General features: G+C 48.9%; 2 protein-coding genes across 7 annotated transcripts; one reads left to right on the forward strand and one right to left on the reverse strand.

The window, feature by feature from the left end:
- Nucleotides 1-44: 44 nt before the first annotated feature.
- Nucleotides 45-19,334, reverse strand: DHX38 (DEAH-box helicase 38). 2 transcript variants are annotated; one of them, XM_023210314.2, is made up of 27 exons: nucleotides 18,849-19,334; nucleotides 16,450-16,791; nucleotides 15,920-16,107; nucleotides 15,155-15,259; nucleotides 14,147-14,294; nucleotides 13,895-14,013; nucleotides 13,663-13,739; nucleotides 13,054-13,209; nucleotides 12,346-12,507; nucleotides 11,761-11,868; nucleotides 11,341-11,453; nucleotides 9,752-9,889; nucleotides 9,175-9,361; nucleotides 8,836-9,021; nucleotides 8,360-8,500; nucleotides 7,866-7,976; nucleotides 7,655-7,771; nucleotides 7,379-7,486; nucleotides 6,890-7,002; nucleotides 5,459-5,667; nucleotides 5,208-5,362; nucleotides 4,636-4,791; nucleotides 4,412-4,546; nucleotides 4,092-4,217; nucleotides 3,506-3,601; nucleotides 1,932-2,053; nucleotides 45-541 (listed from the first exon to the last, which is right to left on the reverse strand). In XM_023210314.2, exons 2-27 carry the CDS (start codon nucleotides 16,770-16,772, stop codon nucleotides 457-459), a joined length of 3,684 nt encoding a protein of 1,227 aa, XP_023066082.1. In that variant the 5' UTR covers nucleotides 16,773-16,791; nucleotides 18,849-19,334; the 3' UTR covers nucleotides 45-456. The 2 variants fall into 2 exon arrangements, with proteins under 2 accessions (XP_023066082.1, XP_023066083.1); XM_023210315.1 differs by lacking the exons at nucleotides 15,920-16,107; nucleotides 16,450-16,791; nucleotides 18,849-19,334 and having other exon boundaries at nucleotides 14,147-14,350.
- TXNL4B (thioredoxin like 4B) lies at nucleotides 18,397-27,079 on the forward strand. Of its 5 annotated transcripts, none has more exons than XM_023210318.3 (4): nucleotides 18,397-18,716; nucleotides 21,288-21,452; nucleotides 22,845-22,996; nucleotides 25,188-27,079. In XM_023210318.3, the coding sequence occupies exons 2-4, from the start codon at nucleotides 21,321-21,323 to the stop codon at nucleotides 25,351-25,353; spliced, it is 450 nt and encodes a 149-aa protein (XP_023066086.1). In that variant the 5' UTR covers nucleotides 18,397-18,716; nucleotides 21,288-21,320; the 3' UTR covers nucleotides 25,354-27,079. The 5 variants fall into 5 exon arrangements, with proteins under 5 accessions (XP_023066086.1, XP_023066087.1, XP_023066085.1 ...); XM_023210319.3 differs by lacking the exon at nucleotides 18,397-18,716 and adding an exon at nucleotides 19,040-19,256; XM_023210317.3 differs by lacking the exon at nucleotides 18,397-18,716 and adding an exon at nucleotides 19,250-19,533.
- The last annotated feature ends 617 nt before the right edge of the window (nucleotides 27,080-27,696 follow it).

Here is a 27,696-nt window from a genome sequence, read left to right on the forward strand (position 1 = left end):
TACTACATGATTTAAGGGGGTGAAGGAAAAAGTCAGACATGCAGTCATGTTTTACAAATAATAAATTTATTTCCAAATCCTGAATTATAACCAAATTACAATTCCTTTTAGGTCTTTTTTGCTGCTTTACACAAGGATTAAAAAAGACACAGCCACAACCAAGTCACACATACGCCAAGTGTCCTGGGTCAGTTTATTTGGATGCAATGGGTCCAGCCACCTCCCGGCAGCATCTCGGATGCTCTGCAGCCTGGCTCCTGCCATGCCACACTCCTGCATGGAAGAACTCCACCTCCTCTGCCACAGAGTCTAGTCCAGCAGGCACTGCCCTAGGGGGCCGTGATGTGCGCAGATGAAAGTGCTCAGATGAAAGGGCTTTGTCCGCAGCCTCAGGGCTCCTGCCAGAGGGCTCAGGACCCAATACCTGCTGCCATCCTCTCTGGGGACAGCCTCAGCTCACAGACCAAAGCGGGCTGGCGTGCGGCGAGGGGTCATAGGCTCCCCTTGCTCTTTCCGGCCTGGAGTGTAGATCTTTGTAGATCTGGAGACACAGCAGGAGGATCAGGAAACACCGTGCCCTCACCCCCAGCAGGGAGGGCAGGAGGATGCAGAGCCCCAGGACGTACGGTTCCTAACCCGTGGTGGGGAGCTCTGGGGCCGAGGGATCTCCTCCCCGGCACATTCCCGCTCCCCTGCCGCCCCCGTGTTCGACTGGGGATGTAATCAAGGAAGCTCACTCATTCCGAAAGGCTTTAGATCAGATTTTAACAACTCCTCCCACAGCCCCTAGGGGAGCTACAAAAGCAGCTTCCCTCCACCTCACTGCCACCACTCCAACCGCGCAGCAGCCTGCCTTTGTCCCCAATGCCTGGGAGGCAACTCTAAACCCTTGGAATTTCCCAAGTAAGTGGAGTGTCCGCTATTCATGGGGGCCCCTCGGCCCTCTTCTGAGAGATTATGCTAATGAGGTGACTCTTGGTGAGCCCCTTGAGTTTATGCAACAAGATGACTCAAGGCGGGCTGGCCTCTCAGCATGCGGTTAGCACTGGTGCTCTGAGCCACGTGCTGTCAGCCTCACCTCTGGAGAGGAGAGGAGACTCGAGGCTGAGCTCTACCACGTGACAATGATTCAGTCATTCATGCCTAAGTACCGGAACCAAACCCCGATGATAAGAACTCCGGACACTGAAGTCCAGGTGAGCTTCCTGGCTGGCAATAACCTCTCATACTGTCATGCATCAGTGTGCCATGTGGGGACGTGTTCCTGAGGACAAACGGGGCTTCACCTTTGAGACCCTCCCAGACCTTGCTCTATGCATCTCTCCCTTCGGCTGCTTCTAATTTGTACCTTTTTGGTATAATTAATCTATAATGGTAAGTACAGCACTCTCCGGGGTTCTGGAAGTCATTCTAGCAAATACTGAACCCGCAGGGGTCCACAGGGATCCCCAGATTTGTAGAGGGTTGGCTGGAAGTGAGGATGGTGTCCACACCCGCAGCTGGTATCTGAAGTGAGGACAGTCTCACAGAGGACTGTGCCTGCGACCTGTCACGTCTAGCCTAACTCCAGGGACCAGCACAGACACAGAAGCCCAAGGCGCACTTCTCCCCGCTGCACTGTGAGTAAAGCTGTGAGTAAACCCTCTTGCTTGTGAGTAAAGCTGTGAGACCCACCCTGCTACTCCAGGCCACCTCAGGCCCTGAATCCCTGCCGATGACTGGGAGTTACAGGCGTACAGTCGCCCCTTTAAAACTGTGGGGAACGCCTCCCACATGTCCATGTGACCACCCAATGCACAAGCAACCTCTGTCACCAGTTCGCCTTCACACATGTACCTTCCCATAAATCCTGACCCTGCATCAGGGCCTGGTCTCTGGCAGCCTCCTGGGATGGGTGCCACCCCAGCCAGAGTCCCAAGGCTGGAGCTCACCTGACACTGCCCAGGGGGCTGCGCTTCTCCTGCTCCTGCCGCCGTGCTCGCAGCTGTTCCTCGGCCAGCGCCATCTCCTCCTCCATGGCAGAGGCTTCCTCTTTGGCCCGACGACGGTTTTCCTATTGAAGAGGGACAGACCTGGCTGAGCCTACTGGGGACCACTAAGGAAGGATGCTTCGTCAGCACCCAAGTCCCTGCAACAAACCAGGCACTGCAACCACCAGGCCAGTGCTCCACATGGCTGCCTGCCCCAGTACCAAAGCCGCCTTCTCTTCTACAGCTGAGGCCTGCTTTTTTCATTGACTCAAGACTGACTCAAAACACAGGACAGTCAGTCCTAACTCAGTCATCCCTCAGTCCGGGAAGTACTTACATTTCCTTCTTTTTTGAAAAATCAAGCTCACAACTATGCCAGGAAGTACAGAAAAACAGGGAAGATGTTACCTGCTGGCTGGAATGGACAGGCGTAGGATGCAGGGGAGCCTGGTGTCAGGAGAATGATGCTACGAAAGGGGTAAGCCAAAGCCCAGCACCATTTTGCAACCCTAAATATGGATATAGGTGATGGCCATCAACAGACACTAAAACCTCAAGGAGATGGAGGAGCAGTGGAAACCTGTCAGGGAAGGGGCAGGCTGCCACCACTGTGGCCCCTCATCCATCCTCCCAACAGCAAAGGTGGGGCCACCAGACCTCACACACCTCCTGGAGGCATCTAAGAGGAGGTTCAGAGCGCCACATGCAGCATCCCTGCCACACACAGCTGAGCCAGGATCTAATTGAGCGACTGGACTCATCACCAGCTTACAGCAAGTGCACGAAACACAGGCACAGGTTGACACCACTGTGAGCAAGCGATGAGGCAAATACATCATACGGACTATCTGACAGGACAAATGACCTGGCGGCTCCGATACATCAATGTCATGGAAAAAGCGTGGGGTGGAGCCTGTTCTAGAATGAAACAGTTAACACACATAAGCAGTTGCAATGTCTGGATCCTAATTCAAGCAAATCGATCGTAAGAAGTTATCTTTGGGACAAATGGAGAAATCCGAATGCGGACTGGAGACTTAGGTGACATTCAGTATTCATTTCTTTATGAGTGATAATGGTGCAGATGTTATATTTAAAATTTTAAGTCCTTTTAGTCAGAGACACATACTCAAGTATTTATGGATGAATAATATGATATATGAGATAAGCTTTAAAATATTCCAGAAAAAAAAATGGATGTGTGTGGATGGGGGTAGCAATAGTGAAACAGAACAAATGTTGACAATTATAGAGGCACAGCATTGAATTCATGGTGGCCTGTTGTACTGTTTTTCCCAATTTTATGAATATTTGGACTTTTCAATAATGAGTTTTTTGGTTTTGTTTTTAAAGGCTCAGCCTACCAAACAACTGGAGTGGGTGGTGGGGAATCACAGACCAGCCTGCTAGATCGCAGCCTTTATGTTTGCAGAGAGAAGTAAGTGGGTTGGATGATCACAAGTCTTCAATACCAAGTGGAAGGAACATCGACCCCACAAGCAAACAGCACCCCCGCAGAGAGCACAGAACCTCACCTGCCGTGACTTGCCCGCCTGTTTCACGCTATAGAACATGGGGCCCAGCTCCGCCAGCCACTCCCCGTCCACAGCGGTCACGCACTGCATGTACTCCTGTGGGCAGAAGGGCAGGGAGGCGAGGGTCACAGGAGGGCCAATGTCCCTCCCAGAGTGGTTCCATAATTAGGAGCCACATGGGAAGAGGCCAATCCCTGACCCTGCAAGGCTGAAAAAAGGAAGGGAAAAACCCCAGATACTCCCATCCAAACTCCTCCACACCTGAGAAAATGCCCCCTAGTATCTAAGAGAAAAGGCCCAACCCCTCTGAAAATCCTACTGATGACACCAAGAGGGGTTGCTCATCCCAGGCAGCAAGTGGGGAACGATCCTGCCCACACAGCTGAGGTCACTGCAGTCTAGAGGTCAACCCTGTGCAGAGCCTCTCCAAGTCCCCAAATGAAAACTAACCTCACACACCCCGCAAAGCAATGCATGTGGCCTTAAGGCTCCCAGGCTAAAAGCTCATGCCAGGAGGCAGTGAAGGGTTTCAGAGCCTGGCCAGATGGGGGGCCTGCATTATGCAAGTGCCTCGGAAAACACTCACCTTGGTGGTCATGACCAACTCGTGATACACTATGTAATCCGGGGTGTAGCCCATTCCAAAAAGGGAGCTGGTGGGGTGCAAGTGGCAGGGCATCCCTGTGCGGATGTTCACGTACTCCCCGATTCCCTAGGGAGGAGACACAACAGGCAGCCGTGTCAGGAAAACACCACCCATTTGGGCAGCTAGCCCATCCCTTAACACTGTCTTGACACAGCCTTTGGGGGAAGCCCAGCTCTGCAGAACGGCACCAGGAGAGAGGATGAACTTTGCCCTCACACAGGTATCAGGCCGGGAGGGGCCCACTGGGCTCCTGGGCTCACCTTGAGCTTGGCTGCTTGGTGGAAATAGGCAGCACAGATGCACTTCCTGACGATGTCCCAGTCAGTGCCACACGAGGCCAGGCTCATCCGCTGCTGCACCATGATGTCCTTGAGTTGAGCTCGCACCTCCCGGACCTAGAGCAGGACACCAAGATGCCAGGAGGGACCTCCTTCCCTCCCGACCCTCCCCTCGTCCCAATATCCTGCTCATCCACCACCCCTACCTTCCGCATGGCCTTAGCATGGATGAAATGATCGTTACACCAGATGGTGGAGTAATTATTGTTCTTCCACTGCAGGTAGACATTCAGGTAGGTCAAATGATCGCTCTCAGGGACAGCGAACTTCTCCCGGATTTGATCGCTCTCCTCCTCTCGACCCTAGGAAGGGAAAAAGAACCTTCACTCTAAGTACAGGGGGGTCCAGGCCCACTGAGCACATCCCAGAGGTTCTAACACTACCACCTACCCACACATAGAACTTCAAACATGTCAATAGGTTGCCCTGACAATTTGAGAAAAACAAAAATAATTTTTAAAAAGGTCTATTCTAAAACATGAGGGTTCAAGAGCAACCATACCAGAAGATAAAAAATGCTCTTGCAAATTTCCAAAGCATTCCCTGAGAACCACTGGCCCAGCCCTTCCTTTCCCCTACCCCAACCTGCTTAATCGAGAACAGCAAAATCATTCTTCAGAAACCCTCTGTTCCATTTCAGTTATAGAGAGAAGCCATTTCCCTTTCCAACGCTTCCTCGAGCCCTCTGGGGAGAGAGGAGAGCCAGCCGCTGCCCCACCTTGGGCCTGTAGAAGATGGCCGGGACGGAGAGCATGGAGACGATGAGCAAGATCTCGGAACTGCAGCCCATGTCACAGGACACGATGAGCATCTTGGACAGGGCAGGGTCCAGCGGGAACTCCACCATCAGCCGCCCGGTAGAGGTCAGACCACCTAGGAGAGATGAGCAAATCCAGATATTTGATGGGACAGTAGAGGGAAGAGGGAAGCCAAGCGCCAGCACCCATGAGGCTCCCGGGGCCACTCCACCTGTGTTGTCCAGGGCCCCGAGGATCCAGAGCTGATACATGGAGTTGAGCATGTTGTCCTCCGGGGGCGGGTCCATGAAGTGGAACTGCAGCAGGTCCTGCACCCCAAGGGACTTGAGCAGCAGCACCACGTTGGCCAGGTTGGTCCTCTGGATCTCGGGCACTGTGGTGGTCAGGAGCTCATTCTTGTAGGCGCTCTGGGTGTAGAGCCTGCCGGGGAGAAGACCCCGTCTTCTCACCACAAGGAAACCCCACAGCAAGCCGGTACAGACGGAATCCCACAGGCAGGGAGGACAGTCTCATTTCTTCTCCCCACCCCCTACTTCAGTGACTCACTGACTTCCACCTATTCAAAACTCCAACCTGCCAATTCAGCCCTTCTGGGGCCTCTTACCTGTTTCATTTCTTTTTTTTTAGACGAAGTCTCGCTCTATCGCCCAACCTCTGCCTCCCAGGTTCAGGTGATTCTCCTGCCTCAGCCTCCCGAGTAGCTGGGACTACAGGTACCCACCACCATGCCCAGCTGATTTTTGTATTTTTAGTAGAGATGGGGTTTCACCATATTGGCCAGGCTGGTCTTGAACTCCTGACCTTGTGATCTGCCCGTCTCAGCCTCCCAAAGTGCTAGGATTACAGGCATGAGCCCCCGCGCCCAGCCATCTGTTTCATTTCTGGAACCAATGGGCCTGGGACTAGAATCATGGCTGGGTTTTATTTTCTTTATATTTTTCTATAGTCACTAATGCTCTATAGTGAATACATTTTTTTTTTAATTGGAACAAAAAAGGGGCAGAGAGCCAGGCACAGTGGTTCACGCTTCTAATGCCAACACTTTGGGAGGCCAAGACAGGAGAATTGCTTTAAGCCAGAAGTTCACGATACCAGCCTGGGCAATATAGCAAGACCCCATCTCTACAAAATACGAAAAAAATTAGCCAGGTGTGGTGGTGCCTGCCTGCAATCTCAGCCACTTGGGAGGCTGAGGTGGGAGGCTCAATTGAGTGCAAGAGATCAAGGCTGCAGTGAGCCGTGATTGTACCACCACGCTTCAGCCTGGGTGACAGAGCAAGACTCTGTCTCTAATTGGAAAAAAAAAAAAGAAAAGAAAAGAAAATGGGGAAAGAGAACAATAGAAATAAAGAACCAATGGCATCTTTTGTCCAGACCTACCCTCTGAAGGGAGGCAAGCTGTAATTACCTGCATGTCTGCCTACATCCATGTAAGTTGGCCTCAGACCTCAGAGCTCCCTGGAAAGCCACTCCTTCCTTCCTCAGTAGCATAGGATGAAAGGACTAACAAGTGGCAGCCCTGCCAGCAGCTTCCAGCCTTGGGGACCAACTCTAGGGCCAGCATCCTGCCCGCCCCCACCCAGGTTCCATGTTCAGCAACCCCGGCGCTGCCCCGGAAAGCAGGCTAGCACAGGGCTCCTACCTGAAACACTGACCTGGACCCGTCCTGCCGGCTCGCCCTGACCGCTGGTTGGCATTGGCCTGGCTAATGGGATAGATCTGCAGAGCATCCATGCCAATCCTGGGGTTGAAGACCTAGGAGGGGATGGCAAAGAGCTGACAAAGGACAGAGTGAAGGGAAAGTGGAGGTAGGCCTGAAACAAAGGCAAGCCCTGGATGCTACACATGGCAGAGGAAGAGCTAGGAGCCTCTAGAAATGTTCTCATGAACACCTGAAGAAGTCTTCCCCACAAACACCAGCTCTGTGAGCTCTACTGTTAAATTATCTACCTCATCGAGGTAGACGAGTTAAACGAACCAAGCACAGTGAGTCAATGTGAGCCTCCTACCACCACCACCACTTCCACGCGCTCCCCGCATCCCAGGGCCAGAGCGAGGCCCTGGCTTCCATCCTGCAGCTCAGTTAGCTTCCAGTGAAGACCCAGGCCCTGCCTCCCATGTCTTCTCTTACCTTTAATTTGCAATAACCAGAATCGATAACAAACATGATGCCATCAACAGTCAGAGACGTCTCGGCAATGTTGGTGGCAACAATGCACTTCCGAACGCCATCTGGAGCCTAGAGCAGGACGTACAGGGAGGGAAAAATGAGTCCCTCAAGACAGGAAAGGCTCCACGAGGGGGAAAAGCCCACCTCCTAGCCCACCCCCTGCCAGGACAGTCACATCCCCTCTCGCTTCCTTTAGAGAACTCCAGGAGCCATTCCTGGACATTCCTGCTGTCACACCTTCTGGAAGATTTTGGCCTGGAGGTCAGAAGGCAGCTGAGAGTAGATGGGCAGCACGGCCAGGGCAGGTGCATTCTCCAGTTCCTCCAGATGCTCCACAATCTGGTCTGAGGTCACCTGAGAGCCCAGGGAGAAGCTGTGACACACTGGAACCCTAACCTCTCATATGCAGGACACACCCACTCATCACAGTTGTGACCAAGGCACGCACCTCAATGTCCTCCTGGCCAGGCATGAAGATAAGGATGTCCCCAGGGGCCCCCGACAAGTGTACCTGCAAGGACTGCTTCACTGCAGCCTCCACGTAATCCTCCTGTGGGGTCTGCAACAGCAGTGGGGACACAGTCAGAAGGAGACACTAGAAGCGCAGGCCAGGCATCCGCTGGGAGCCCTGTGGCCCAGGCACTGCTCTGGGCTGCAGCCATGGACTTTAAGGGCCACCTTCAGATGGGCCTGACTGCGAGGCCTCTACAAGAAGGCACAGCGCCTCCCTAGGCCCTGTACTTCAGCCCCAAAGAAACAATGCAACGAAACCTCACCCAGAGCAGAGTCCCCCTGAGCCCCAGAGCTGCAGGCTGCCCCACTTGGTCCCCAAGAAATCTTCTCCAACCCAGTCCCCTACCCACCCTCCACCCTCCAGCCGGCTTCTCATCAGAGAAGTGCATGGCACGGAAGGGTCAGTTCGTAACATGGTGGCCTCAATACCTTGCTGAAGAGAATGTCAACAGGGAAGGTACGGCCAGGGATGTGGAAAATGGGGACATTCCCAAAAAAGGCAGCAAACTTCTCTGCATCCATCGTGGCTGATGTGACGATGAGCTTCAGGTCTGAGCGCCGAGCCACCACCTGAGAGAAAAGCCGGCTCAGAGGCTCCTGCCCCCCAGTCCCATCGGCACCACCCCCGAGGAAACAGAAGCCAAAGCTGACGAACAGGCCTATTCGATTCTTACCAATCCTGAAGACTGAAGCAATGGAGCCACTGCCCAGAAAACCCCGAGTCAACCCTCAGCAGAGCAAGAACAGCATAAACTACAACCCAAATATGAACTCTGCAACCAGAGGCTTCAGGAAACTCTGGCCTGCCAGAGAACCCCTCAGCCCACCTGAAGCACCCCACTAGCTACTGGTGGTGCACTGGTCAACACCCCATGCGCAGAGAGACCAAACCACACAGCCCTCACCTCCCGGAGCAGCCCGAAGAGCACGTCAGTGTTGAGGGAGCGCTCGTGGGCCTCATCCATGATGATGGCGCTGTAGTGATCCAGGTCGGCTTCCCGGAGGGACTCTCGGAGCAGGATCCCATCAGTCATGTATTTGATCAAGGTGTTCTCTGAAGTGCAGTCTTCAAAGCGGATGGCATAGCCCACCTGGAGGTCAGATGGCTCAGACGCCCTGGCCACCGGCTCACCACCAGCACACCCCGTACTGGGGCCCAGGTCTGAGCAGATCACACCCTTTGGCACAAATGGGTGGAAGCTACCAGGGAATAACCACATGACTCAGCCCCCACGCCCACTCACCTCCTCACCAAGGTTGCCCCCCATCTCTTCACTGACTCTCTTGGCCACTGACATGGCAGCTACACGCCGGGGCTGGGTACACCCAATCATCCCATAGTCTGTGTAACCATCTTCATGCAGGTACTGTGTCAGCTGAGTGGTCTTACCACTCCCTGTCTCCCCAACCACGATCACGATGCTGTTGTCTCTACAAGGACAAGCAGGCAAAGGACTTATCAGCCAAAGTGGAAGGCCAACGCCCAGCCTTCGAGAAGACTCCGCTACCTCCTATCCCCGTGACTAGCTATCCAGGGAGCATGCCAGTTTAGAAGGGAGAATTTCACTGGGAAAACAGCCTCTTACTGAGATACCACCGGAAACGTCTGGAATACAGTGAGGTTTAAACAGGTGAGCTAAAACAAAATGGTGCCATCCCGTTACTTTGTGCAGTGTACCCCAGGCATGAGGTCAGAGGAAAAAATTATTTCCCTTCTCCATTGGGTGAAATGCACAAAAGAAAAAGAGCTCCTGGGTAAACATGGGAGACCAAGGGCACCCCTGATTTGACACTAGATTCTTGGGCCCCGGGTGAAGTTACCTGATAATAGTGAGCAGCTCCTGCTGCACTGCAAAGATGGGCAGGTACTGCCTCTGCTCCAGGATGGACTTCTTCTTTGCAAATTCACTGCTGGCTTCGCTCTTTTTCTTCATGTGATCTGCAAACTTCTGCTCTGTCCTAGGAACACATAGCAGCCTGAAGACCCTGTATGGTGCCCCATGCTGTCCTTCCTGACTGGGTTACTGCCCTCCTTCCTACGCTCAGGAATGAGGACTTCGGCAAGAGTCTGAGACACCAAGGCAGCCAGGGAATCTGAGATGGCTCTCATCGGCCTCAGGACTGAAACTGCTATGTGAGAATCCATCATCCACAACACACTCAACACCACAGGGCCCAACAGAGCTGAACATGGATCGGAGGAGTTACAGATTACCACACTAGCAAACCCTCTAACCAAAACAGAGTGAGCAGAAGAGGAGTGGAAATCAATCCCCAGGTCACAAACTTTTAGAAAATACCCTCAGGCAATTTCAGCACAGCACCTAGAGGGCAAAAATAGCCACACAGGCCTTGGGAGGAGATAAGGGTGCAGAGCACACGACATGGGTCCAACTTCCTCCCTCCTCTTGGCAGGACAGCAGGAAAGCACAGTCTGTACGGCTTTGTTTTCACCCCACCAAACAGTAACCTGCAACCTCTACCGAAAGCTCTCAATGTCTGATATGTGAACACACCCGAGACACAGAGCACTGTCACTTGCTCAAAGCTGCCTGGCAAAAAGACACCAGTTCAGTGCTCCAAACTGTCCACAGACTCCTCCCCAGCCCCTTCCCCAGAGGCTTCCTGTCTGATCTGCCGCCCCATGCTCTGTTGAGCTTCCTATTTCCAATTTCACCCAGTCCCTCCTGGTCACCCAATAGCTAATACCTAAGGAATTAAGTTAACTAGAGATGAATAAGAGCTGATCAATAGTATCAACTTCTCATCTGGACATTTCACACAGGAGTAGAGAGAATTATTAATTCGGATGACTGCTCAGTAGAACATGAGGGCATTCGAAGAATGAGGATCTTGAGGGACAGATAAGTCCAGCCACCTATCTGCCCAACGCAGGAATCCCAACTCAGCATCTGCTGAGATGCCTCCATGAACAGAGAAGTCACTGGCCAATAAGATAACCCTTTCTATTTTGGAACCTCTTTTAAAAGCAGTTCGTATAGTGAACTGAAATCTAAGGGACTAAAACCCAGCGGCCCACGCTGAACTCCTGGGATGCACTTCAGGATGCACATCAGAGTGGCTCTGATGTGGGATGGCCTGGGTCTGATCCCGACTCCCTCACTGACGGGCTGGGTGACCTCAGACAAGTTACTTAACCTCCCTGGGCCTCCTTTCTCTCACAACACCAGTACCAGAGGAAGCAGTGGGCAGCAGGAATCACACCTAGGAAAAGTGGAAGACAGTGAAGAGACCAGGAGGAAGGGACTGGAGAGAGTGGAAGATGCAGACAGGCATCCTAAGAGTCTCCCACTCAGGAGCCACAAAGTGGATGAGTTCTGCCGCAACTGCTTGCACGGGCCCCCCATCTTTGGAACAAGGCTGCTCTGCTGCTGGCAAAGGCTGCCCACCTGTAGTCCACCTTCCCATCCTCCGTCACAGCTTTATCTGGTTCTTCCTCCTTCTTGACGCCCATTATATCTCCCAGTTTGGTCCCAGCCAGTTCCCAGTGTTTGTGCTGAGCCTGAAAAGGAAAAAGGTCAGTCTGCTCCATCCTGCCACATGGCTGTGGGCAATGGAAAATCAATCCCAGGGGACAGCAGGCTTCACCCTGCAGGTGGTAAACTCCTCCAGGCGCTGGTGGCACTGAGCCATGCATTCCAAGCCTCAAGCCTCCAGCTCTCCCAACACCAGGCCCCACAGCTGTCATGACTAAGGACTTGATAGAGGGAACTCCTACCTTCTATCTGTGGGCCTAATAAGACTTTTGAAAAGAAGAAAAAAGAAAGCAATACGCATAGACTTCCCAGCCCCGGTGACAAGAAACCAACCTTCTTGCGCTCCTTCTGCTCCCTGTGCTTCCGCACTGTTTGGCTGCCTTTCCGAGCAATGATGGCCAGGTCAGAAGTGGCGTCCTTCACTGGAATCACCGGCTCCGGCTGCAGCAGTGGGTAGAAAGAGCAATGCCCATTAAAATCAGCAAGAGTCCTACCTGTGAAAGGCACTACCATACTGTCATGGTACAGGACTATTTTTCCCTTCTCTTTTTCCTGTCTCCACATCAGGCCTTTTTTTTTTTTTTTTTTTTGAGACAGAGTCTCGCTCTGTCACCCAGGCTGGAGTGCAGTGGTGTGATCTCTGCTCACTGCAGCTTCTGCCTCCCAGGTTCAAGCAATTCTCCGGCCTCAGCCTCCCAAGTAGCTGAAACGACAGGTACCTGCCACCACACCCAGCTAATTTTTGTACTTTTGAGACGGGTTTCACTATTTTGCCCAGGCTGGTCCTGAACTCCTGGTCACCAATGATCCACCCACCTCAGCCTCCCAAAGTGCCGGGATGACAGGCATGAGTCACTGCACCTGGCCCATATCAGGCCTCTCTGAGCTGTCTTGTCCCTGGCCACAGAGGAGCCTCACCTGCTTGGTGAAGACAATGCGCCCATCCAGAAAGGGAGGCACCAGATTGTGCACCATCAGATGCACCTTGGCTGCACTGTCCTCTTCAAAATCCTCGTCCACCTCCAGCCGATGGACCACCCCACTGGTGAGCATGCGGTTTGTCTCCCAGCGCTCGTTATCCTGTGAGGACACAATGGGAGCCATACTCAAATTTCCACCCCAAAAGTCGTCCTGAAAGGTTACGAGGTGTCCACACATCAAGTCCTGACAGAAGGCCACTGGCGGCTGCAAAGATGTCACAGGCCTCTACCCACAGCTCCAAAGACAGAAGAGGAACTGATCCCAAATCAGCTGCAGGACTTTGTTCCAAGAAGCAGCACCTTTCATCTAAATCAGAACCTCTAGATGGACACATGAATGGTAAGCACCCCTAGCCCACATCAGAGACACAAAGAACACAGACCACAGAGGCAGGTCCCAACGCACCTGTTCCCATCAACAGCACCTCCCCTCAAGGAAGTACTGCAAAAGAGAGAAGTATGAGCCAGGGTTTCCCTTAAGCTACTAAAAGGCTCATCACCCACTCCTCTTCCACCTCCAGAAGATCTGGTCCTCTCGGCAATCAGGGGACAAGCTGTGCTGCCCTCACTTGGGCATAACCTGCTGCGTCCCCACATGCTGTACCTCCAGCTCTGAATCTGCTCCAACTTCTGCAGGCTGCCTCACCTCATTGATCTGTCTCCGCTGAGCTGAAATGCGCTTCTGCTTCTGTTTATGCAGGTGCTGCTCCCGCCTCCTCACATAGTCCTCAGAGGAGTAGGCCAGTGGGTTGTGGAACTCATCATAGCCCTCGTCCATCATGTACCAATCCCGATCGGCTTGCTGCAGGGCAGGAGGTGAAGCAAGGGAGTGAGGGACACATCAAGTTTATGCACGAGACATGGCCAACAGAGGAGGAGACGTGTGGTCGGAAGTCACTACTGCAGTGGAGCTACCCTTGTGGGGGTGCTGGAGAGGCCACCCTGCAGCCACGTGCTGTCTGGAGGAGAACCACAGTGGGAGACTGACTACACAGGACTGGAGGGCAGCCCATCACAACAGCACTTCTTAGAGTTACCACATGGTGGCACCAACATATAACAGAAAAGGGAGGTCAGCCTACTGCAGTGAGTGACAGGGTTCACCTGCGGCCTATGCCTCTGCAAAGAGACTCCAGGACATCGGGGCTGATCAGGGCTCAGATGCACCCTCATCAAAGCCCAGTCCTGCTAGAGGGTCACCCATTTACAGACGGCCACCAGCCTCGATCAGCCCCTCAGAGGTATAAAGTTTTACCCTCTGGTCATCCTCCCACTGCTGCCGCTCCTCCTCCGTGTCAAATGAAATTCCTTCTTCGCCTTCCTCGCGCCTTCCTGGAGGAGCACAGGGAGCAGGTCAGTCCATGCCTGGCCTATCCCCAGCGGCCCGGAAAGATCTGCAGGGCCAGGCAGCTCCAGAAGGGCAGCCCCTGCTCATCCGCGCGAGGGCGAGCAAGCCTGCTCTTCCGCCTCCTGCCCCCAGGCCTCACCTCGACCCCTGGACAGACGTGGAGTGGACCCCAAGTGTCTTCTGTCATCGGCCCACTCATTGTATTTGTAGGAGGGAGTTGGCAGAGGCGTGTCATCCGAGTACTTGCCCCTCACAGACCTGGGAACGGCAGCACCAGCATCACAAAACTGTCACTGAGCTAAGCCACGCCCTACTGGCCGCCATCTGCTCTCCCTGCCGAGGCTCCTTACCACCACCCAGTGAAACTGGGCTGCTCTGCCCGGAATATCACCTGTCTCGATCTCGAGTGGACAGCCGATGGCTCCGCTCAGAATCCCGATAGGAAGGTGTCGGGGAGGGCGATTCCCACTGGGAGCGCCTTGAGGAGCCATAGCCACCGTCCTCTTCCTCCCAGGTAGACCTTGAAGGGGTGGCTGCATCTGGGGCCACAGAAGACACATCCACAGGAAACATCTCACTTAACCACGACATGGCTCTAGAACCAGTTGCCAAAAGTCAATTCCCCAAATTTACTTCTTTTACTATTTCTAAACCTTGCATGTATCTATAATGGGTAAGATCGGTTTTGAGTTTTTAAAGATACCTCAATTTTTAGTGGCCCAGGATCTATTTTTTTGTTTTTGTTTTTGTTTTTGATGAAGTCTCACTCTGTCACCCAGGCTGGAGTGCAGTGGTGTGATCTTGGCTCACTGCAACCTCCCCCTCCTGGTTCAAGTGATTCTCCTGCCTCAGCCTCCCGAATAGCTGGGATTATAGGTGCCTGCCACCACCCCAGGCTAATTTTTGTACTTTTAGTAGGGACAGGGTTTCACCATGTTGGCCAGGCTGGTCTCGAACTCCTGACCTCAAGTGATCTGCCTGCCTCAGCCTCCCAAAGTGCTGGGATTGCAGGTATGAGCCACTGCACCTGGCCAATGGTCCAGTTTTCATTCTGTGTTTATGACAACATTTTAAGGGATATTTACTTTATCTCTACAAATACACCCCTCTAGGATATAAATAGTTCTTTTTAATAAACCCTTCTACCTCCAGCTCCCTATTCTTTCCTGCCATTTGGAAAACTGGCCATTCAGCAAACCAGCCTCTCACCTTACAGGAACCATATCCACCCCAAGTGCAGAGCAGTGCCCACCTGACTCAGAACCAACTATCCCAAGATGTTCATGGTGGAATCGGGAATTCTGACTCAATGCCTCAGCAATCTCACTGAAGATAAGAGTCACTCACTCTGCCTTTTATACACTGGAATCCTCACAAGCCATCAAAGCAGTGAGTCTACCTTTAGGCCGATGGCGTGGGCTCTCGGGCTCATTTCTTCTGCTGCTACGCTCTGACCCTCCGTCTCGCTCCGATCTGCTGCTGTGCCTGCTTCTATCCCGGTCATCTATGAAGAGCCACACAAAGCTTAAAAACATGCACCCCATCCTAAGGTACACCCATCTCCACCCTAGAGAAAGGACACAGGCTGCCCACTCACTCACAGGTGCAACCTGCACCGCTCGAATGTGATCCGTAGACTCCTGAAACTCACCTATGCCCATTCTCCCAAGGGGGAAAAATAGTTACTGCCTAGAAAGTTTCAAACCCACAGTAACAGTTATTTTCCAGCAAAAATTCAAAAAATAATAGTACAAGTTTACAGTAAATCTTTTTTTTAATGGTTACAATTCTATCAGCTATAAAACTTAATACTGAGCAAGAACTGCATTGGATGTTTTTTTGTCTAGCTTTGTTCCATAGCACTGTCCTTTCTCTATCACCAATACTATTAGAAACGCTGGTCTCTTGTACATATTTACCCATTATCTCCTTTATCATAATAAAACAAAGACCACACACTCAAGGAGAGCAGCTATGTTACAGGCAACAACTCTTTTCTTAAACTGCTATTCCCAATCCCAACAGGGTCAAAACCACTCAGGCGGACATCATGCCAACAGGACTCCCTAATTAATGGGTGTTGCAAAGACTCCTGCAACAAGAAAAAGGCTGACATGTTTATTCAAATGCTAATGGACAACAGGAAACGTGCTGGACAGTTTACCTCTGTCCCTCTTGCGGTCATAGTCTCGATCCCGCGATTTCTCCTTCTTCCAATCCTTTTCTTCTTTGGATGAGGCATAGACACCATGTTCACGCCGCTCCCGCTCTCTCTGCCGACTGCGTTCCCAAAACTCTTCGCTCACACCCCCTGGATGGGAGGGAGTTTCTACCCGAGCAGATCGATAATGTCTGAAACAGGGAGAGCAACTGGTAAGGGCCCCTCTATAGGAGAAAAACTCTGCCCTAAAACCTTTGGCTGTCCAAACAAGTGATCTCTCCTTTTCCACTTTCTCTCCCTGGGACAGCAGGTTCACATATGGCAACAACCCAAGGCATTTCTAACCTCTACCATCTAGTCTTTAGTCACCTTTGTTTTTCCCCACAAATTCCTACCTACCTTCAATATTACAGAGTCAAAATAAAATCATAAAGCTCTAAAACTCCAACAGGAAAACTGAGAGATAAACATGAGATGTTATTTTCCAGCCTCCATTTGCTTCCCTATGGGCTAACCCATCCTAAGGCCTTTACCTGTCTTTCCGGATATTTCGGCCAGCCTGGTCACCGCCCTCTTCCTCAGCATCCTTCTGGTCATCCTTACTCTCTTCCCAGTCCTTGTAGGAAGAGATTTTGGACTTCTTCTTGTCCTCCCCGTCGTCCTTCTCCTCTCGCTCCCTCCGTTTCAGGGAAGCCAGCAAGTCCAGTCCCAGTAATGAAGGGCGGGGAGCAGGGGCCTTGAAGACATGCTGCTCGCTGGCCGCACTTTTGGTCTTGCAAATAAGACCGCCAACCTGAGAGGCCAGATCAGTGCCTTCCAATCGATGGATCGAGGCATCCTCACTGGTGTCCCCCATCACAGGACCTGGGATTTCTCTGGAAGGAAGGCAAACCATTTGGTACTGGAAAAGGCTCAGCTCTACCATATCCCAGAATAAATGCAGTTATGGTTATAGTTAGGTGATTAACCTTTTCCATCTCCCCCTAAGACCAGGACTACTTTTGCTACCTCTCTCCAAGACTTTTCCATCAAGTCACTGACAATCTCCAAAGATCCTCCTATTCCAACCCCCAACAAACACCAAAATAGATACACACACCCCCCCCCATACATTCCTCCCCAGCCCCCACAAGGATCCAAGAGGCAATAAAAGGCCTCACTACGGGATACTTTCTAGAGCCTGATGTCATCTGTAACAGGGGTGTAGGGAAAATACCACTAAATTGGAGTCAGAAACCTCAATTAGAAACCAGGCTCTTGACACTTTCTACCTGTACGATGGTAAGTAAATAACTTAATCTTTGTTTAACCATAATTTCATATCTATTAAATGGAAATAATTTTTACTTTATCTAATCCATGAAGCTATTGTGAGAATCAAACAAAAAGTGTATGTGAAACCATAAAGAGTAGCTCTTTATGTAACCATAAGAGTTAACATAAATGTAACTGCTACATTGTATTATTTGCTATCCTCTTATATACTGTTGGTCCCTCACCCATTCTTTACATGAGTTCTACCTCTTCCTCTCTTTAAACAACAGGTACAGCAGCACAGAGATGGGGCAGAAGGCTACCATCCATGTTCTCCATACTTGAGTGGCTTTTCTTAGCCTAGCTGCGTTTTACAGAAAACAATTTACTCACAGCAGCCAAAATTAGTTTAATAACAATCCATGTTTACCAAAAATATTTATGAGAAATACTAGGTTAGGAAAAGGTGTTACTGAGAAGTATTTAAGCGGCTACAAGACTTCTGGCACTCAAGTTGGAACAAGCTTCTCTTTACCTCTCACTACACATCTGCTACTCACGAACATATACCAGTTCTGGGTGCTTGGATAATTCCTCTCATTCCAACAAGTTAGCAAAGCAAAGGAGGTGCCACCAGAATCCAGAATGTTTAACCAAACTCTTAATTAAATGCACAGCTCTATAGAGTATTGCCAAACAGACTGGACACATAATATTAATGCAGAAACAAGAGTTACATTTTGAAAATGCCATCAGGCAGAACAGAAAAAAACAAGCTGCATATTGGTGACGTCTGTACGCATGCGAGGAAATCCACACAAGAAAGTAAAGATACACAGGCTCTGCTCAATAGTTGTCCAAACTAGGAAATGTATCCTGGACTGCCATTCTACACAGGTGAGAGAACACTGGATGTGTCGTTGACTGCTGTAGCTCAATGTCTAGCAAAATAAGCGTTTGATAAATTTAAAAATGAATTAAACTTATGAAAGGAGAACAGAAACCCAAACATTTCTGGAGACAGCAAAGGAAGATTCCAGCAACACAGGACAACGAGGCAGCCAGACAGGACTTAACTAGCTGCTGAGAGGAACAAATAAGAGCTAAAGAGCAAGATTCTTGAGAAGAATTAATGGCAAAGAAACTACAAGGGGTACGAGAAAGCCAGGGAGGAAAGAACCTAGATTCACGCATTCAACAATTACTCACTGAGGGCGTCCCTGAGCCAACTGCTGTTCTCGGCGACAGCAACAGAGAAGAGAACAAGAAAAAAATCCCCGCCCACCTGAAGCTGACGTTCTAGTAGAAGAGATCGCCCACCAGATTGCCTGGTATAAATAACACTGTGAGAGAGCAGAGGAAGACACAAGGAGTCCTACTTGGGCTCGGAGACAGTCTGGGGTGGGTTACAGCGGAGGCCTGGGAGAGGGAGCAAGGCCACTCCAGGCAGCATTCCTGGATCTCAGCGAGGCCGCTCCAGGCAGCAGGATTTGACCAGAGCAAGGAGGAAGGCCAAGGCGGGCAGGACGGGTGCAGCATCCCTGAGGTGAGTAAGGCAAGGTGGGTGACAGGGAACTCCCCAAACTGGGGCCCGGACCTAAGCAGGGAACCAATATCCGCCGCCTGGAGCCGCCATGATTATAGAAGGGCAGGCCAGGAAGGAAGAAGGGACTCTCACCTCACCAAGCGCGACTCTTGGGACCCTTCTGTCCCGGATTCTGGGGCGCCGGCGCTGCCACCCCTCGCTTAGACAGGCTCAAGGAGCCAAAATCCACACCTTGAAAGCGGCCATTATTGTCCCTTGATACCTTGCGCGGCCCCCTCTATCCGCCCAAAGCTACCATAGAGAGCAGTCTGGAACACTCCGATTCCTGGATCCAAGTGTGGAACGAAACGCGAACAGGCTCTCAAGGCCTCCTCTGGGGCTCTGATCAGAGACACTTCCGAGTCTCCTTGTGACCAATCGCTCTTAGTCTAAAAGACGACATCCCGCCTCTACTCTGGGGGCAGGAAAAGGAGGGGAAAAAGGTCGACATCTTAAACACTGGCGGAGGTGACGCCTAGCTTCCAGTCAGAGCCGAGCAAGGTGGGCGGTGACTAGAAGCTCTTCTGTTTATTGGGCTGTTGAGCGGGGGCCGACCGACGACCGGGAGTTTCTTTTCTGTGCTTGTGCGTTTTCTATTCGGCTTCCTCCCCGCTAGCGGGGCCACGAGGGTTGCTAGGCAACAGGTCCTGGGTGACTTGGCCTTAGGGTTCGGCCCGGCTTGGGGTTGATGAAAGGAGCCGTCCGCGCCCGGCTCTTCCGAGCAGGGGTTGCCGACCGTCACAAAGTGGAAGGGAGGGAGGCGGCGTGGACGAGTAAGGTAAGTGCTACGGTCCCTAGCGCGTGTGGGCCAGGAGCAGCGTAACACAGGTGACTTTAAATGCATATATCGGGTATTTTGGAAAACAGAGATGCGCGCCCCGCTGTAAATAAAAATCACCCATGCCTTCATACGCAGAGGTGACCACTGATGGTGTTTGGGGATATTTATTTCCAGTTGTTTTTGTGGAATACATTGTAGTAAGGTTTTGTACAAAAGTGAGTTCAAAGTTTTTTTCTTTTTTTTTTGGTATTTCTGCAGTTGTGGCGCGCGCCTGAGGTTCCAGCTACTCCGGAGGCTGAGGCGGGGGGATTGCTTTAGCCTGGGAAGTTGAGACCAGCCTGGGCAACATAGCGAGACCCCATCTCAGAAAAAGAGAGGGAGAGAGGAAAGCAGTGGAGTTATTGGTCAAAGAATATGTCCGTTTTCTTTCCAGAAAGATTTTGTGCCTGCATTCCTTCAGGGACTCCCTGTGTCTGCCCCTACATTCATACTCTTGCCATTATTGTGTGCCACTGTCTTGTTCAATTTTCGCCAATTCAGTGACTTTGTAAACATACCTTTTAATTTACTAGTAACGCTTAACTTTTCAAATGTATTTACTGTCCATTTGTACCTCTTCTTTTGGACTAGAGAGTTGGTGGCCTGTATTCTAGTCCTTGTCATTGTAACAGGAAGTGCAACTGTAAGCAAGCTAGTTTGTAAAATGACGGGGTTGAATTAGGCCCCTTGTACCTCAGCATTTTATGATTTGTTTATGGAATTGTAGTTTTCACACACACTCCTAACTGATGTGTTTGCCATGTAATGAGGTGCACCTAGAATCTTTAAGCCAGGATTTGTAATAATATAATGTACACAATAAAGGACTGTTTAAAATGTGTAACAACACATGCAAGAAATAATACGCTGCCATGACAAAGAATATGGATGTTTTCTATATAGAGATATGGGACAATCTTCACAGGTTAGGTTTGAAATAATGAAAAGTGCAGAAGAGTAGATAAAGTGTGTGCACTGAAAATCTGCCATTGGTCCCTCCACAGCCATTCTTCATCCTCCTCTAGACTGCTCTGGGGCGAGGAGGTTTGCCTGCCTCAACAGGCCCCTGCCCTCTGGTTCCAGTTGGGGTCAGCCAGTGGTTTCACAAGCAAAGGTCAGAGGGAGGGAGGACAGTGGCTGCAACACTTAACAGCAGGCCGCCCTCCTGTACACTGTCCTCTCCACTCACCTCTTTTTGCCACACAATTCTTATAACTGCTTCCTCCCATGGCTCCTTCTTCACATGGCCTAGGGATGGGTACGGCATCCCGCTGTTACTAGCCCCAAAGTAGTACAGTTTACCCTGTTGTTTTTCTACAACTGCCTTAATTAAACTGCTTTCAAATTACCAAAGTTGAGAGTGTCATCGCTTTCTTGCTGAAACACTGATACAATAGGCTATATTTTGGGGGGAGAGAGAGGGAGAGAAAAAATATAGTAACACATATTCTTTTTTTTTTTTGTGAATGCATAACAAAAATCTGAAAGATACATGAAAAACTAATGAAAGCAGTTATCTGGCCCCGGGGAGGGAGCAATGAAAACAGGGCACAAGGAGCAGGGACAAGGAGAGGGAAGCTCCACGATATTACCTTTCTATGATGTTTCTTTTATACCATGTGAATGCATTAGCTAGTCTGTGAATTAATTTTTTTAATGAGGGCTCACACACTTAATCTAAACTATCTTTAAACATTGCACCTTTATTTCAGGAGTGACAGGATTCACATTTGGGTTATCTCAGGATGAGCTTCCTATTGCCCAAGCTGACTAGCAAAAAGGAAGTAGACCAGGCGATAAAAAGTACTGCTGAGAAGGTGTTGGTTCTCAGGTTTGGAAGAGATGAAGACCCTGTCTGTCTGCAGCTAGATGATATTGTAAGTGACTGTCTAAGTGGTTTTTCTTAATAATCTATATTCTTACTTCAGCATCTGAATAGTACATGAGAGGGAGTAGTCAGGGCTGGGTATATGGCTGCTCATTTGTTAGTTCACTAAGAGCTGATTGTGTGCCTGCCCTAAGCCAAACCCCCAAATCTGTGTGTGCTGAATCTGTCTTGAATGTCCTTACCCACTAGAAGCTGTCAATGCTGTTTCACCAACAAGGCAATGGAAGAGCAGAAAACTATTAACAAGCATCTGTGAACACTATCTTTTCAGTGCTTGCAATAATGGTAGCCCCATTTCCCAGTGGGAGAAAAAATGCCAGAGAGGTCAAGTAACTTCCCACAGGCGCAGATCCACTATATTGCAGAGCTGAGATTTGAACTCAGTTTTCTGTAGCTGCAAATAATCTTTTCTCGTGTGCTGCCTCCAGTATGTGCGTGATGCAGAGAGACCTAACCCAAAACTTAAGACCTCTTACCACCATTTCTACTGCTGCCATCCCGTGTAAGAGCTGAGTGTACAAATCCACATTTCCGTGGTTATGTGGGTGTGATATGTTAGCCCTGGGGAAAAAAGGACCAGAGGATTCTACCCTCAGCCGTAGGGAGGAGGAAATACCACAGAGGTCGGTAATGTAGACACTGAAGCCACACTGCCAAAGTTCAAATCCCAGCCCTACTGCTTAGGAGCTGTATGACCTGGGGCAAATTACTTTACCTCCCTGTGCTGCAGTTTCCCTATCTATAAAATGGGGACTCTAATAGCATATACCTTTTAAGAATGTTGTAAGATTAAATGAATTAACAAATGTTAAGCACTTAGGACAGTTACCACATAGTAATGTCATATAAGTGTCTGTTACTAATTATCGTGATTTTCATTTCTGGGAGGATTGGGAGGAAGGAGACATTAGGGAATTTCAGTATCCATATTACATATTTCTAAGTTGTGTTGTTTTAAATGAGCATGAGTTGCTTTTATAAAAACATTCAAAGAAGGAAATTAAAGGAAGAAATAGATTTACAGTTTTCCCCAAGGATTTCTACGCTTAGCTCTTACACAGGATGGCAGCAGTAGAAATGGCCGGAAGAGGTCTTAGTTCTGGGTTAGGTCTCTCTCTGCAATGAATAAACAAGAATACTCCCATGCTGTCACCCTCTTAACCTCATACAGTTTCCCAAGGTTCCTTCCTAACCCTGTCTGCAGGTCTGCAGCCAATGAGACTCTGGAGAATGGGGTTACCTTGTGTCTAATGTGGGAGCCACAAGGGCTGCATTGTTGGCCTAGGAGTTTTTTCAAACAAAGTACTCTGTTGTAGTAACAAGTTTCACAGAAGAAACATTAGCTGCCTCATATTGTAACCTTTGTCTCTCTCATTTGCAGCTTTCTAAGACCTCTTCTGACTTAAGTAAAATGGCTGCTATATATCTGGTAGATGTGGACCAAACTCCAGTTTATACACAGTATTTTGACATCAGTTATATTCCGTCTACTGTCTTTTTCTTCAATGGGCAGCATATGAAAGTGGATTATGGGTAAGTGCAGTTGATCTGAAGTTATTGCAACCTTGTAAGTTTCCTTTGGTAAGCAGTTTCAGTGGCTTGCCTATTTGCATGTGATGTTGACTCTGTGAGTCTTATATCAGTAATGTTTCCTCAATTGATGCAGTCTCTAATTTTGTATGCAAAGCCTTGCTACAAAATGACAGTATGTCAGATATGATTGTCAAATTTTATTTTTTTTAATTAAAAATATGGTGCATACACATGGTTTCTCAAATTTTAATTTCCAACTTAAGTATGAAGAAATAGTACAGTTTGCGAAGCACTATCATCCATAAGTCTATAAAATATAAAATAGCTATGTTAACTAAATAAAGAACTCTTAAAATTTTCCCAAGAATTTCATTTGAAACAAAATACGTAGTTGTTCTTAAACTTTTGGACTGGTGAGTGGCATTTATAAAAGAAGCATTCCTTCCAGCAAACTAAGATATGCTTCTCTCTTGCAAAGTTTCCTGCTTTTCGCCATTCAGAGAATTTTAAGTCATTCTTCAGCAAAGCCTGTCAAGAATAAGTAACATGAAATCTTATTTAATGCCTTCCACTCCATCCAGTTACCATCTCAATACTTAATATTGATGATTGGATGCATCCATGATTCTGACCATTTCTACTGTGGTTGAGGTGTCCACTTATCTAGATATGTGTACCCTTTTTGTCTTTATTTGAAAGTGTGTGAAATATTATCTGTTTTAAAGTGCTTTAGGCTGGGCACAGTGGCTCACGCCTGTAATCCCAGCACTTTGGGAGGCCGAGGCAGGCGGATCATTTGAGGTCAGGAGTTCAAAACCAACTGGCCAGCATGGTGAAACCCCATCTCTACTAAAAATACAAAAATTAGCCGGGTGTGGCCAAGCGTGGCTGGGCACGGTGGCTTACACATGTAATCCCAGTACTTTGGGAGGCCAAAGCAGGCAGATCACGAGGTCAGGAGATCGAGACCATCCTGGCTAACACAGTGAAACCCTGTCTCTACTAAATATACAAAAAATTAGCTGGGCATGGTGGCAGGTGCCTGTAGTTCCAGCTACTCTGGAGGTTGAGGCAGGAGAATGGCGTGAACCCAGGAGGTGGAGCTTGCAGTGAGCCGAGATCGCGCCACTGCACTGCAGCCTGGACAACAGAGTGAGACTCCGTCTCAAAAGAAAAAAAAAAAAATTAGCCGGGCATGATGGTGGGTGCTTGTAATCCCACCTACTCAGGAGGCTGAGGCAGGAGATTCACTTGAGCCTGGGAGGTGGAAATTGCAGTGAGCAGAGATGGCACCCCTACACTCCAGCCTGGTGACAGAGCAAGACTCCATCTCAAAACAACAACAATAACAACAACAAAAAACACAAAATATTTTAAAGCTGTTTATTCTATTGGAACACAGTTGATGTAAGTATTAATTTGGGACAGCCTTTTAAGGGGGCCAGTTCAACATTATGTATCAAATACTTGAAAGTGTTTAAACTTTTTAACCCAGTAATTACACTTCCAGGACTTTAATATGATGTTGTAGATGCAGATTTAACAACTGAAAGAAATACCTGTTAGCTAGAAAAAAGCATATTACTGAATAATTTGTATGACATAATTTCCAATGTTGGGAAAAAAGTATGTATCTGCACACACACACACACACACACACACACACAATTGGAAGGATATACACTGAAAAGTGACCTCTGGCCTCATGGGTGATTTTGTTTCTTTCTTTAAAATTTTTATAGTAACATACCTGATGTTTGAGATACTTTTCTAAAAAAAATAATTTTTAATACCTACCACTCAAAAGTATAAGTGACTAGAACTTAAAGGCCGTGAGTATTGAATGGGCTTTGCACGGTGCCCAGGCAAAAACAACAGCAAACGCAGAAACAGTGTGCACTCCAACACTTGGTGATATGAGAAGTGATAAAAATAGATTTTGTGATGACGATAGATTTGAAGCTGAAGCTTTTCACGTGACAGAGCTTTCATGCTAGTGGCCCACAGCACTGGGTTTAGTCACTTACTAAATGGAAAAAAATGATTGAAAAAAATGTTGGGCTTTATGTCTGAAGTCTCCTTGACAAGAAGAAAATAACAAAGCTGTTGTTCATTTTGTTTATCCTGAAAGTTTTCAGCAAGTGATTATTCAAAGTTCTTAGAGCAGTTGTTTCTCTTCTATGGTGTCTAGATCTCCAGATCACACTAAGTTTGTGGGAAGCTTCAAAACCAAACAAGACTTCATAGATTTGATTGAAGTAATCTATCGAGGAGCAATGAGGGGGAAGCTTATTGTCCAAAGTCCTATTGATCCCAAGAATATTCCCAAATATGATCTTCTCTATCAAGACATTTAGTACATTAACTGCTGTCAAAGATGAAGAAAAAGGCACATCTTGACACAGTACCTGAATCCAGCTGTGCTGTTTCTGAAGTCCTTTGGAAATGTGTCCCAGACGAGAAGAGGTTATACTTGCATGTAGAAAACCTGGCCCCTGAGGAAAAGACCCCACTGGTTCTCTGATGACATGGGATGCCTATCTACTCCCTGCAAGCCTCAGAGCAGCCAAATCATTGGTGTTCATTTTCCCCACGGTGATTTTTGTAACTTCTCTTTCTGATGTTTTATTTTATTCCTTTAATACAGAATCCTCCAAAACATTGGCTAGTACAATTTGATTTAATCATGTTCATAGAAGCAAAAGTACTTATTTTCTACCCTAGCTGGCTGCATGCCTGCACACACACATGCACACTCTCACACTCACACCCCTTTGCCCGTTCCTCCACTTGTACATCCCTCGTGCTTTCCCATCTCCAGTCTGTATTACTGTAGTTTCTCTTCAAATAAATAATTGAGCAGACAAGTTTGTTTTATTTTGGAGCCTTTTTGGTCTGACTTTTAAACATTGTCCTGGTTGGCTCTCTTTTTTTTTTTTTTTTTTTTTTGAGATGGAGTTGCCCGGGCTGGAGTGCAGTGGCGCGATCTTGGCTCACTGCAAGCTCTGCCTCCTGGGTTCACACCATTCTCCTGCCTCAGCCTCCCGAGTAGCTGGGAATACAGGCGCCCGCCACCACGCCTGGCTAATTTTTTGTATTTTTAATAGAGATGGGGTTTCACTGTGTTAGCCAGGATGGTCATGATCTCCTGACCTCGTGATCTGCCCGCCTTAGCCTCCCAAGTGCTGGGATTACAGGCATGAGCCACCGTGCCTGGCCCATTTAATTATTTTTTATATTATAAAATTGAATATGAAAAGTGAGAATTTGAACCTTCACTCTCCACCGCTCTATTCAGGTAAAACAATGCATGAGCCACCCTTAGCAGGAGCAGGTTTTTCCCAGAAGGTGCTGCCTCTTCCTAAGGCAGAAAATTGTATTACTAAGGCTCAAAACTAAAAAAGATGTCAGCATTGTTAGAAAGAAATGTCACCCTTAAGGGATTTGCCTGTTTTAATAACTTTGTGAGGAAGTCTTACTTTTCCAGGGCACCTGGTGTAACCGTGGGCAAGTTACTGTCCCTCTTTAAACCTCATGATGGTTATTGAAACAGATTTGTTAGAAGGAGAGGGTAGGCACAGAGCTGGAGAACCATGGTCGAGGCAGCTTGTGATCTGCCTAGTAGCCGCTGACCTCCTCGCCAGCAGAAGCCCAGTCCTGTTCAGAGCAGCACTGTCACTACAAGTCCATCCCCCTTTGCCAGGGGTTCCATTCCACCCCTTTTCTGCAGGGAGAGGTGCCATGAGGCTTGCTTCTGGCTTATACAGGAGAGAGGGAAGGCTGCTGGGCACTGCTTGTGTTCCTGCTGATAAAAGGAGGGAGTCACTCCAGGAATAAGACAAAACGAGAGGAGGAGGCCATCACCTCTGTCCTCTTCCATCGTACACTTCCTGCCTCTGGTTTAATCATGATGCATGGAGCTACAACAGCCATCTTAGGCCCGTGAGGTGCCCAGCATCAGGTAAAACATCAACATGCTAAGAAGAACAAAAAGAGCCCCATCCCTGATGTTATTGAACTCCTGCGTGAACTCAGCCTGCCTCCCTCAGATTTCTGTGAAAGAATAAAATTTCTTTTTCCTAAGTCACTATTAGTCGGGTTTTCTATTCTTCAGCCCAGTTCACACAGTATTTGAGGTATGGTGAGCGCTCAGCCCACCAGCCAAAACTCAGAACCTGCATGCGCAAAATTCTCGTGTCTTCTTCCTCCTGTTAGAAATAAGTTCTTGGTGCCGCAGAGGAAGAGCAGCACTCAGAAGAAAAGTTTCTCAGCAAGGCAAAGTTTACTTTGCAGAAGGGTGCTGCCCGCGCCTATGGCAGTCACAAGAGCACACCTAACAAAGGAGAACAGAGGTTTTTAACCCTAACGCAGTTCCTGCTTCTTTGTCTTTCCCCCATTGGCTGGGGTTGGACTGCACAGTCTAGGCTGACCCCAATTGGCTATGTGCTTGAATCTTTCTCAAAAGGCACAGGGTAAAGGTTACAGGTTAAGGTTTGGAGCAAGGCAGTTAACAGCCTATGACAAGAAAGTTGGATCTTTGAAGAGGAACCTTTCTTTTATTCTGACAATTTCCCCCTTTTTGTTTTTATAATTCTTCTTCAAATTTTTTAGTAAGATTTGGCTTTGTTGCTCTTCTTGATTGTCTAGGTAAAAGTTTGTCTGAATATGGAGGGGGAGAGACAGAGGAGGTTTTAGTGAGA

The sequence above is a fragment of the Piliocolobus tephrosceles genome, chromosome 17 (genome assembly GCF_002776525.5).
Source record: "Piliocolobus tephrosceles isolate RC106 chromosome 17, ASM277652v3, whole genome shotgun sequence".
NCBI lineage: Eukaryota > Metazoa > Chordata > Mammalia > Primates > Cercopithecidae > Piliocolobus > Piliocolobus tephrosceles.